The following is a 13,227-nucleotide window of genomic DNA, read 5'->3' as shown; positions in this document are numbered from 1 at the left end:
TTCTCCAGCTCGGCTTGTAATGTCTCAGCCAGTTACTATTACAGTATGCATTGCCTGCAAGCCATGGAATAGGCTAAGTTTTTCGAGCTTTATGAATGACCTATAATAACTTTCAAGGCTTCTGACTATTTGATCCATCCCTTTGCGTCCCCAGTGCTCTCTTTGTTTGCTCACAATGACCCCACATAACATGAAGTGTCATTTGTGTGCATTAAAGAGATGCTAAAGGGAAAGAAATGAATGATCCTGTGACATGGCAATTACAGTTGTGAGAGAGATGGGACGCAGGAGAGGAGGGAACAAGGCCAGGCCACTGTGATTACACAGAGTGGCCGCCACAAAATGATAGGCTGGGAAATAAGAGGCTGCCAGGTTCTGCACAGAGGTGGATCCCGAAATCCAGGCTGTGTCCTTGAATTGAGAAATGTGCGGCATTAAGAGAAGGGTCTCACCTTTTCATACAGGCACAGCAGAATAAAGCAGAGCACATGGCGGATAGGCTGCAGACAGCAGAGGTAGACAGGAAAGGTGAAACTCACAAAGCAGCAAATCCAGCAATTCACGGTTAATGACAGTAGTGTGTTTGGCTTCTGCTGTCACACACACCATATGTAAAGATGAACGCTGTAGCACACCTGCTTCATTGAGCAGCATTCCGTTAACATCAACAGTGTTGTAATATAAACCAGATATTTAAAGTGTACTCTTGATCTTATACATTATTGAAAACACAGAGCTATTTTTAAATTCATCTTGAAACCGAACGTTTTCATACAGAGACACAGGTGGTAAGGCAGCATACTCTGCAGCATCACCACCCAAGGGGCACATTCACGATCACAAGCCCTTTTTAAAAGAGCTAGTGTAATGTAAACTACAGGGAGTGCAGAATTATTAGGCAAGTTGTATTTTTGAGGAATGATTTTATTATTGAACAACAACCATGTTCTCAATGAACCCAAAAAACTCATTAATATCAAAGCTGAATATTTTTGAAAGTAGTTTTTAGTTTGTTTTTAGTTTTAGCTATTTTGGGGGGATATCTGTGTGTGCAGGTGACTATTACTGTGCATAATTATTAGGCAACTTAACAAAAAACAAATATATACCCATTTCAATTATTTCTTTTTACCAGTGAAACCAATATAACATCTCAACATTCACAAATATACATTTCTGACATTCAAAAACAAAACAAAAACAAATCAGTGACCAATATAGCCACCTTTCTTTGCAAGGACACTCAAAAGCCTGCCATCCATGGATTCTGTCAGTGTTTTGATCTGTTCACCATGTACATTGCGTGCAGCAGCAACCACAGCCTCCCAGACACTGTTCAGAGGGCTGTACTGTTTTTCCCTCCTTGTAAATCTCACATTTTATGATGGACCACAGGTTCTCAATGGGGTTCAGATCAGGTGAACAAAGAGGCCATGTCATTAGTTTTTCTTCTTTTATACCCTTTCTTCCAGCCACGCTGTAGAGTACTTGGACGCGTGTGATGGAGCATTGTCCTGCATAAAATCATGTTTTTCTTGAAGGATGCAGACTTCTTCCTGTACCACTGCTTGAAGAAGGTGTCTTCCAGAAACTGGCAGTAGGATTGGGAGTTGAGCTTGACTCCATCCTCAACCCAAAAAGGCCCCACAAGCTCATCTTTGATGATACCAGCCCAAACCAGTACTCCACCTCCACCTTTCTGGCGTCTGAGTTGGACTGGAGCTCTCTGCCCTTTACCAATCCAGCCACGGGCCCATCCATCTGGCCCATCAAGACTCACTCTCATTTCATCAGTCCATAAAACCTTAGAAAAATTAGTCTTGAGATATTTCTTGGCCCAGTCTTGACGTTTCAGCTCGTGTGTCTTGATCAGTGGTGGTCTTCTTTCAGCCTTTCTTACCTTGGCCATGTCTCTGAGTATTGCACACCTTGTGCTTTTGGGCACTCCAGTGATGTTGCAGCTCTGAAATATGGCCAAACTGGTGGCATCTTGGCAGCTGCACGCTTGACTTTTCTCAGTTCGTGGGCAGTTATTTTGCGCCTTGGTTTTTCCACATGCTTCTTGCGACCCTGTTGACTATTTTTAATGCAACGCTTGATTGTTCGATGATCACGCTTCAGAAGCTTTGCAATTTTAAGAGTGCTGCATCCCTCTGCAAGATATCTCGCAATTTTTGACTTTTCTGAGCCTTTCAAGTCCTTCTTTTGACCCATTTTGCCAAAGGGAAAGAAGTTGCCTAATAATTATGCACACCTGATATAGGGTGTTGATGTCATTAGACCACACCCCTTCTCATTGCAGAGATGCACATCACCTAATATGCTTAATTGGTAGTAGGCTTTCGAGCCTATACAGCTTGGGGCAAGACAACATGCATAAAGAGGATAATGTGGTCAAAATACTCATTTGCCTAATAATTCTGCACTCCCTGTATATGGCCGTGATCTCACTGCTGTGATCGTTGGCAATCCGTGGTAAACGCAAACACGCTACATGCAGCAATATATCACAATTTTAGAGCGATCATGATTGCAATGTATTTAAACTGCAAATCGCAAAAATGTGCAGTAAAATTACGCGATAATCATGAAAAGAATGCTGCAGCAAAACATAATGCTAGCGATAATCGCTAGCATTTTGCAATCCCCAGTGTGGCCTACTGCTGTTATATTGGACCCATCTGCAAATTATTCTGCTATTATGGATCTCTCCTGATGGTCGACTTAAACCGTGCTTACGCTGCATCATTTCTTTAGAGATTGGACTTTATATGAACAGAAAAACTAACAGTTATATGTTAATAATAATTAATAAGGACATGTCATTTGATTTTTGGCGTTTCGCACATGCCCATCCTTTATTGCATCCAGTAGAGGAGTGCAGGGCATACGGATAAAAAAGCTGCAATGAAATTTGGGAACAATTATAGCCGCCAAGAGCTGGGTGCCAGAAATATAGGGTAGTATAATATTGGTAAATGTAGCGATATTCTACTCTCAAGAAATGCAAATTATCATAGTAAAATATCGGTAAATAAACCTAACCTTATTCTGACACTGAACCCTCCCTCTGCTGATGCCTAACCCTAAACCTCTATCCCCTATGCCTAACCTTAAAGTGTACCGGAGACAAAAAAAGGTTTATACACACTTGTGGCTTCTCCAGCCCCGTGCGCACGGATTGTTCCCACGCCGCCGTTCTCTGCTCCGTCCAGCAGTAAAAATGTCGCCATGTGATAAATGTCAGAATGTAAATCAGGGAGAGGAAAGATTTTACAATGGACTAACACTGACTAAATCATTTATACTTCATTATTGTAAAAATTACACTTTTGTTCATTACATTATTTAATAATGTAAATAAATAACCAATAGTTTATTCTGCTATGTGCTTGTCTATGATCTAACACCAGCCCCCACAATCAAATTCCTAATCTAAAATCTATTAGCATAACACAAACGCCGCCTCCCAAAGCATACCCCTATCTAAACTCCTAACATAGACCACTTCACTTAATGTATGTTTATCTATACACCTAGCTATCTACATGCCACATGCTAACCCACAGAGCTCAACTATATCATAACTGAGCCCTGGACCATTCTCCTAACACTAACCTATGGAGCTCCGGCGGGTGCCAATATCCAGGGCTTGGTTATTTAGTAGCCGAGCCCCGGGGTTACTTAGCCAATGCTCTGCTACATTGAAGCCAAGCAAGTGACATTGAATAGATCCACTGCTCAGCTACATTGTAGTCATTCACCAGCTACTGAATAGTTAAGTGCATCTGCCCAAAATAAGCAGCCAAGTATGTACCTCGACCATCAGAACCTGTGTTCCTTTATTGCCTTTAAAGAGAAACTCCAACCTAGAATTGAACTTTATCCCAATCAGTAGCTGATACCCCCTTTTACATGAGAAATATAATGCTTTTCACAAACAGACCATCAGGGGGCGCTATATGACTGATTTTGTGCTGAAACCCCTCCCACAAGAAGCTCTGAGTACCGCGGTACTTTTGGCAGTTTGTTACAATCTAACAAGGTTCACAGACAGGAATTAGCTGTTTACAGCTGTCTCTAACAGCCAAAACAGCTAGCAGCAGCTACATAACCTGCCCACAGTAAAAATGTCACCATGTGATAAATGTCGGAATGTAAATTGGGGAGAGGAAAGATTTTACAGTGAGCAAACACTGACTAAATCATTTATACATAATTATGGTAAAAAATGAAGCACTTTTTTTATTACATTATTTTCACTGGAGTTCCTCTTTAAGTTCACTTTAATAAGACAGGTACCACCCATAACTGATATGGGCAGATGACTGTTGGCTTTATCACTGCGGAAACCCAGCAGTCAGTTCTTCCCAGCTCGGCAAAACCCAGCCATAGTATCTCATGTCTTCTGAAGCGGAGTGACTTAAAGAGGAACTCCAGTGAAAATAATGTAATACAAAAAGTGCTTCATTTTTACAATAATTATGTATAAATGATTTAGTCAGTGTTTGCCCATTGTAAAATCTTTTAAATCCCTGATTTACATTCTGACATTTATTACATGGTGATATTTTTACTGTTGGCAGGTGATGTAGCTGCTGCATGCTTTTTTGGCAGTTGGAAACAGCTGTAAACAGCTATTTCCCACAATGCAGCAAGGTTCACAGACAGGAAACTGCCAAGAGTATGTACTCAGAATTTCATTGTGGGAGGGGTTTCACCACAATATCAGCCATACAGCACCCCCTGATGGTCTGTTTGTGAAAAGGAATAGATTTCTCATGTAAAAGGGAGTATCCGCTACTGATTGGGATAAAGTTCAATTCTTGGTCGGAGTTTCTCTTTAAGACAGACTTCCCTCAATGCATCTCTCCAAAATATAATGCAGGAGGATTGAGACCTCACTGTAATGACCATGGCTGGTGCATAGATTTTAGGTAGTTTTAGAGGTCTGTGTCCTCAAAAGTCATTGAGAGACACAAGGAACAAGTCACCGGCAACTGCTCTTCATTGGAATTCTCTGTCCTGAGCATACTTTGCTTTATCCTGAAGTATTTCGTGTCCACTATTAGATCATGCTGCCTTGACTGAAACCATTGGCATTTATTATTAATTATTGCTGTTTCTAAAAGCCTGAAATTGTACAGGCAAAACGCCTGTGATTCTCTCTGCTTGTCAGTTACGAGGGAAAGTAGCTTTTTATAGCACTGCTTTAAACAACACTGCCAGGTTGTCAGGTGATCATGTAAATGACAGTAATCACCAGTGAGGAGCTGACATGTTCTGTCCCAGCCCCTTTATTTCTTGAGTTCCAATATTGTTTATTACACATAGTTAGTCCTCAAAGCTATCTGCTAAGGTGTTCTATAAATTCTTAGGTGTAGAGTAAAATGCTAAAAATGTAGTGATTGGTTGTCCATAAGTAAATAGTAGATGCCATTCCAAGTATTAGAATACTAGGTGCCCAGAGCAGCCCTGGTATATATAATACACCATTCCAAAATAGCCAGTACTAGAATAGTGGGTACACAGTGCAGCCTTGGCATATATAATACACCAGCCCAAATCCCCAGCACTAGAATACACAGTGCAGCTCTGACATTTATAAAACACCAATCTGCAATCATTACCATGGCCTGGACTATTTATTGTTCATAATTCTTAAGGGCCAGTTGAGACGGATTCTTGGTAGCGGTTGTTTTCAGCAAGAGATGAAGCAACGCTTAAAGGGATCAACCATTGCTTCCATCTAACAACAATACAGACGTTTACAGTAACCACCGCAATAGATCCCTTCATCGCGTAGTGTCCAGGATCAGCTACTTTTGGTGGTTCCATGTCCCCTAATGGGGGTAGAAACACAACAATGGAAAGTGCCATCTAACGTCTGCTACCGAGCAGAAAAAACATTTAGCATCAGCTGAATATGCCACTGCTGCATCCTGATGCCCATGTGAACTAAGGCTAACTATCTTTAGACTTTATACAGTCCTATAGACCATGTCTTTAATATAGGACTTGATTGAATGTTTCTGTTTTGTTTTTGTTTTTTTAATTCACTCAGTTTTTTAAGCTGGCAGTCCATAGGAGCTTGAATTAGCCAAAAGGTAACACTACTACCACGTTACTCTGTAGTCCACATGGTTTCTCCTGGTTTTATATCATTGACTGTGTGAAACTTAAGTACCCAAGCTAAATACATTTATTATAACACTGTTAGCTGGATCATGAAAGTGTTGACATGTTGCCATTTTTATAGTTTGTCATATTGCTGGGCTAACATTATTGCTTTCTGCTATTTTACAGGCTAACGGAGGGTGGCAGGATGCAGCCACTCCTTCGTCTGTGACTTCCCCTACGGAAGGACCTGGCAGTGTCCATTCTGATACCTCCAACTGAGCAGCCGGCTCCTGAATTTCCACTCGAAAGCCAGATTCCATCCCTTCCCTCTCACTCCAGATGACCACTGTGGGAATGCAGCGAACACAATGACCTCTGTTGGCACACCCATTGACAACTCCCCCACTTGTCCATTCTTAATTCCTTCTACTTCATATTTTTCCATGGCTAGATTATGTTAATGATTCATTTATGAAGTCCACATTATAACTGATTGTTTTATGTGAGTAGCAGATGGCTACCAACACTTATCAATCAATATACATTAAAGTGCATTTTGAATATGGCTGAGGCTGTGTAGCAGTAGCCACATTTAAAAGAGCTTTTCTAATGTCCAACAGAGTGATACTTACAAAGAAGACTGTGCTGATCTGACTATTAGTTCCCAATCTTTTATGTAGCTGTGGGCCAAAAATTAATCCCGAGACAAACTTAGTTTTAACTTTTGCTTTTTTAGTCATGTACCTTATTGATTCATAGGACTGAGCTGCTGATTCGGCAATAACTGTGACCTCTGTTTTCTCCCTAAATGTTAATCCAATCATGTTTGGCTTATATAAATTCTACAGAGAACCCTGTCTGTCCATCTACAACTAGTGCTGAGAGACAATATCAAGGAATCTCTATAGAAGGTTCATCCCAAGGAAATATTTGACAGACACAAACTGACTGGGTACATTGGTCCCTGGATGTGTTGCTAGGGAAAATATTTCCATGGTTACTACTTACCTCCACTGGGGTGTGGATGGTTCTTCTCTCCAGGCATTGGTTCATCCTGCAAGAAACCCAGCACAGCTTAACTCATCAGTAAAGATCTCTCAAAGCCTTGGTCCCATACTACTGTTCCGTCCACTGAAACTGCACCCAGAATTGTAAATTATCCCACTCACTGGAAAATCTCTTTCAAGACTTCTGTGATGTGGCTCTAAGAAAAGTAATGAGATCTTATCTTGCCTTTGATGTGCACTCCATATCATGTTCTGGAATATCACTTTGTTGCTTCACCAACTGAATCTGGACACACCTGTTTTTCATCGAGAGTCTCTTCCACAATGATGATGTTTTGTCATTTCAAATTAAGGCTTTCTCCTTCCGTCCAGACCATTTTATACCACAACCGCTTTCCGTCCCAGATATTGGCCGCCTGCAACTCACCTTTTCCAAAATTTTCTGTTATTTCCATGAGTTCTGATTCACCCGAAGGAATAGCACCATTTTCTGGACATCATTATTTCATTGATTAATCTTACTCTGGCAGATCTCCAAAGGCACCTCCTTTGTGGTGCCCCGAATCAACGTTTGATACCAAAAATCCGCATGTACTCGCACAGAGGAAAGAAGGACACAGAGGGAAGTGCTCAGCTTTATTAACATTCACCACGGTTTCACATAACTTGTGTATCGTCGATTGTTATATTTGAGACAAACACTTGATGCTGGATGTTCTTGTATATTCTGAAGAAAACAGAAAAAAAAAACACAAGATAAAAAAAAGACATGAAACAGCCAAAAATTGTCCTGGGTTTAATAATGTTTATTACTAAAACAAGAGAAAAAAATATAAAAAAAAAATTGTCCTGTTGCAGAGATCACACCCGTTTAGCATGGAAATAGGTTGTTGATTTCTATTTTATGTCTTTCATATTTCTTGCTTAGTTTTAACACAAAAAAACAAAACTACCTACATGTGATTTATTTTATTCTTTTTAACACCGCGCGTTTGTGAGTTATAATGCAATGCTAGATAAATGTAGTTGGGCACCTTTTTAGTTTTTGTTTTATCTTATTTTATTTTATTTTTTTCTAAAGGGTGGGGAAAGAGGGGGCGGGCACAGGGTTTTGGGCAAATTTGAAATGGTTACATGGGAAAGGGTATGGGCATTTTCCTTACAAAACCCCTTTACAGCCAGAGGAGCCTGTGATATATATGTTGTATTTCCCCTCTGGCAGAAATGGGGTTAAGGAAGTGGTCACAGAGATTCTGCAATATAAACCCAGTTTTGTACACTAAAGTCAAAAAATAAAAAAACAAAAAAGTATGAAAAAAATGTTGGAAAAAAGTTGGAATAGTTAAACAATAATAGGTACATCATAAAATGTACATTTAATAACTTTTCTGAGAACCAGAAATAAATTCTTTTTTTTCCTGTTTTCAGCTCTTTTTTGTTTCAAAGCAGGTGGGATAAATTGAGAGAAAGCAAGACTGTCGCACTGAAAACATGTTTTATGAAGACTGGTGCTCTGGCAGGGTCTAAACAGTTCTCGATGATTGCAACCATGCTATCCCTCAGGCTCCTTACACACACGCTCAATCTATGAAACTTCAATCGTACCACAACATTGCCGAAAGGTCGCATCACCTTTAAAGTATGCCTGACTTCCAATGTAAATGTACACGTTGTTCTGTTAAAGGACCACTATTGTGAAAATAGTTACATTTAAAAAACACGTAAAAACATACAAATACGAAGTACATTTCTATCGGAGTAAAATTAACCATAAATTACTTTTCTCCTATGTTTCTGTCACTTACAGTAGGTAGTAGAAATCTGACAGAAACAGGTTTTGGACTAGTCCATCTCCACATGGGGGATTCTCAGGGTTTTGTTTAGTTTCGAAAGCACTTAGTGAATGGCAGTTGCTCTGTCCAACTGCCAAAAAAGTGTGCAGCGCGCAGGGAGGCTGGTCAGCATCTTTGTATAACTCCTTTTCTGGTAATGTCTTTATAATGAATAAAAGGCTTGCTGAGAATTCCCATGCACAGGTGGACTAGTTAAAAACCTGTCAGTTCTGTCGAATTTCTACTACCTATTGTAAGTGACAGCAACATAAGAGAAAAGTAATTTATGGCTCATTTTACTCTGGAAGAAACATAAATCGTATTTAATGTGTCTTTGCATGTATTTTAAATTTTGCAATTTTTTCGCAATAGTGGTCCTTTATGCTACTTGCACACCAAGTCGTTGCGTTAGGTGCCACGTTAAGGTCGCATAACGTGCACCTAACACAACGTATGGTGCTGCAAGAAAGGACGGTAGAGTGAGCCGCGTTAGGCGGCTCTATCCCTATAAGGTCTCCCAGAGTGGCGCTGATTGGCCGGCGGGACCACGTGATGCGGAGCGAGACACTCCGCATCACGTGATCCCGCCGGCCAATCAGCTGCCGCCAGTGCAGTGAATATTAAGTAGCCATGTGCGCGGCTACTGTAGCTGGCTCTCCCCGCCTCCTCGCTGCCCCCCACTGAGCATGTGCAAACAGTCTAACGCGGCTATAGCCGCTCTAACGCCGTAGCATGCTGCACTTTCCGGACAACGTGCAGCGTTACATGTAACCATGTAACGCAACGTGGGCTGTGTGAACAGCCCACTTGTGTTACATTGCTGTGCGTTGGGGGAGCATTACAGGCGCACTAACGTGCGCCTGTAACATCCCTGTGTGTAAGCAGCCTTAACGCACTGCATGTAGTATGTTACTATATCAGTACCTTTCAATCCAAAGAACCGCACACTTGTCAGTGAGCTTGCTGGTGCCAGATACCTATTGCAGCAGTCAATCCAGTAATCCAAAGAGGGATCCGCACACAGACTTCAGGAACACACTGGGTTTATTGTTCCATATGCACACATGTAAGACATCAACAGTCGTCTACACCGACGATCGTTTCTGGGCCAGTGCGGTCCTCTTTGTCAAGGCATTAGCAGACTGACATATATACAGTGTATATCAGTCTGCTAATGCCTTGTCAAATGGGACCGCATTGGCCCCGAACGATCGTCAGTGTAGACAACTGTTGATATTTTCCATGTGTGCATATGGAACAATAAACACAGTTTGTTCCTGAAGTCTGTGTGCGGATCCCTCTTTGGATTACTGTGTCAGTACCTGCCGCACCGTGATCAATGTGATAGCCCCATAGGACTATCAATGCATTTGTATCGCTTCAAAACAATAGTGTGAAAGGGACCTTAAAGTTAAGGACAATTGTACTGTGATATGTGGAGGCTGCCATACTTATTTCATTTTAAACAATATTAGTTGCCTGGCAGCCCTGCTGATCTATTTGGCTGCAGTGGTGTCTGAATAACACCAGAAACAAGCATGCAGTTAATTTTGTCAGATATGACAATAATGTCAGAAACGCCTGATCTGCTGCATCATGCTTGTTTTGGATCTATGAATACAATTTTTTAGAGGCAGTGGAGCAGGACAGCCAGGCAACTGGTATTGCGTAAAAGTAAATGAATATGGCAGCCTCCCAATACCCCTTGCTACAGTTTATTCTTCCAAAATACCATGATTGCTCAGGTTCCGCAGAGGCACAGGATGTGTGCTCAGGGTTAAAAACAGGAAAATTGTATACTTACCTTTCAGCAATGTTCCTTTCCTGGTGCATCTCCATGACAGCATACAAATGGGCAGTTCCTTCTCTCGTCTGCCCCCCAGGTCCTCCCTAAAGCCTAAATGTATCCATCTCCCATATCCCAGTAGTATTAAACTTTGAACACCGAGACGTCCCAGGGTAGGTTCGTATGTTTGTATGCTGTCATGGAGTTGTACCAAGAAATGAAAATTGCCAAAAGGTAATTAGACAATTTTTTTGTTTCCCTGGTACCTCCATGACATCATACAAATGGGCCTCAACTAGCATACAAACAAAAATGGGAGGGAAAATACTTATGGTGCTGACCACACTTTTATTTTAATTCAACTCTTTCTTTTTTTTTAACATAATTTACACAGTAGAATGTAGAGAAGTAGAAATAACTGATTTACCAAAATCAACAGTTGATAATGTGAAATAAAGGTATTACTGGTAGCCCAATTGGCCGCCTTGCAAATCTTCTCAATAGATACTTGTCCATAAGCTGCCCAAGAGGTGGACAGCCCTCTTGTAGAATGTGCTTGACAGTTCTTGCGGAATGTCCAATCCCAGAACTTTGTAAGCTGTCTCCGGGGAACCTGTCTGGCCGGCAAGGACACAAAAAAGAATACTGGTATATGGGAAGTGGATACATTTAAATGTTTCAGGGAGGTCCTGTAGGGCAAATGGGAGGAGGAACTGCCCATTTGTATGATGTCATGGAGGCACCAGGGAGACAGTCTTTTAGATCTGCATGCACCACCAACACCATAACCAAATTCATCTTGCATTGAAAATAAAGTGGAGAATCCCTTACCACTTGTTTACATCTCTACGTTTCACCAGACTCTTGATCTCCCTGCCTGCTTGTCACTACCTAACCTTTTCATGCTCCTCTTGCTCTTCAGGCACTTGTTGATGATATCACTTTTTAGTTCTCTACAGCCTGGAATCCTGTCAGCAGCTGTCACTACTCTCCATACATATTCCTCGTTCCCAATTCTTCAGTAAAACAAAAAGCAAACTTCACCTGAAGTGAGAGGGATATTTGCCTGGCTGTCCTGCTGATCCTCTGCCTCCAATACTGCATGCTTGTTCAGGGTTTATGGCTATAAACCCTGAACAAGCATGCAGTTCAGATGTTTGACTGCATTTTCTGCATGCTTGTATCAGGTGGGTGATTTGAACACTACTGATGCATGAAAGATCAGCAGGACTGCCAGGCAACTGGTATTGTTTATGAGGAAATAAATAAGACATCCTCCATATCCCACTCAATTCAGGTTCCCATTAACTCCCTTCAGTTAAGTCTTTGGGTTTTGTGATGGATACATCTAAATTCGTGCGCCGGGAGACTTGAGCGCAGGATACAGCTGGTATGGCTGATCCTGCTGCTGCACAAGTTCCCGGCCGCGTTAACTACTATTCCCCCTCTAGGTCCACATGGGTGGTGGGGAATGATGTAATTCGGCTTCCAGCTATTGCTGGAGGCCGAATTACAGTGTTTTAAATGCAACTTCAGCTCCGTCTCCTGAAGGCGCTGGAGTTACTCTGTGTGCGCTGCTATAGCCGTAATTCCTATTACAGCCTATGGTGGCGGCTGCTCCACCCAAATCTTCCTGCGCTGTAATTAAAGTGCTCGTTTGTGATACCATCAAGTACATAGAGAGGAAAGCACCCTTCACAAGCTAAGAAGAGATAGTGAATGTGGAGGTCAGATGTCCATTGTCAACCATAGTGGAGAATGGGTGTGGCAGTGACTGACCCTTTCCTCTTCTGTGTCTTAGGGCAGTGGATTCATTTGTGATGCATATAGTGTCCACAGACCTAAAAGACATGCTACACCCAATGCATAAGAAATGCTTTAATGTGTACCTGAGATGGCAAGGAGGGGGGGGGGGGGGGGGGAATATACATACCTGAAACTTCCTCCAGGGCGAACGATCTCTCGCCGTCCGCTTCCTGGATCTTCTGGAATCCTCAAATCGGGGCCAGCCGATGCTGGTGCAGTCTGTCCGGGAGCGTTCTGTACCTGCGCAGTACACCATGAACCGGAGGACTTTCCCTGGCCAATTTCAGCAGATCCAGGAGGCGGAGGACCGTGAGGGAGCGGTCGGCCTGTAGACAGCTGGAGGAAGCCCCGGGTATGTATATTATTTCTCCCTTGCTTTCTCAGGTTCACTTTAATTATGTCTTAAAGTATACCACTAAACCGTAACTATAATTCTACATCAAAAAGTATTAAAATGCCTAAAGTAAATTATGTGTGCATTAGAGTTGGCATTCCAGCAGCAAAATGTTTCGACATCTCACGCATTCTATTTAAATAACGCATACCAGTTTGCATGCTGCGTGGCTATAAACGCCAAACAGACATTGCCCATGTGGTGCAAATTATTCTGGGTTGCATGCGGACTTACTGCAAATCTTATGCAGCTTGGAAGTGGCCCAATTAAATACACTTCCTG

At 41.8% G+C, this 13,227-nt stretch overlaps 1 protein-coding gene across 5 annotated transcripts in view; it reads left to right on the top strand.

Moving 5' to 3' along the window:
* LOC137521124 (pre-B-cell leukemia transcription factor 1) overlaps window positions 1-8,550 on the top strand; it is a 233,481-nt gene extending 224,931 nt beyond the window's left edge. For 3 of the 5 annotated variants that reach the window (XM_068239962.1, XM_068239961.1, XM_068239960.1), the window contains one exon: window positions 6,307-8,550. In XM_068239962.1, coding sequence (XP_068096063.1) covers window positions 6,307-6,399 — 93 coding nt within the window. In that variant the 3' untranslated portion in view covers window positions 6,400-8,550. The remainder of the gene's footprint in view (window positions 1-6,306) is intronic. The other 2 variants (XM_068239963.1, XM_068239964.1) reach the window with 1 other exon arrangement.
* Window positions 8,551-13,227: the final 4,677 nt, after the last annotated feature.

The sequence above is a fragment of the Hyperolius riggenbachi genome, chromosome 6, assembly GCF_040937935.1.
Source record: "Hyperolius riggenbachi isolate aHypRig1 chromosome 6, aHypRig1.pri, whole genome shotgun sequence".
NCBI classification, from domain to species: Eukaryota; Metazoa; Chordata; class Amphibia; order Anura; family Hyperoliidae; genus Hyperolius; species Hyperolius riggenbachi.
This window is presented reverse-complemented; position numbering and strand designations above follow the sequence as displayed.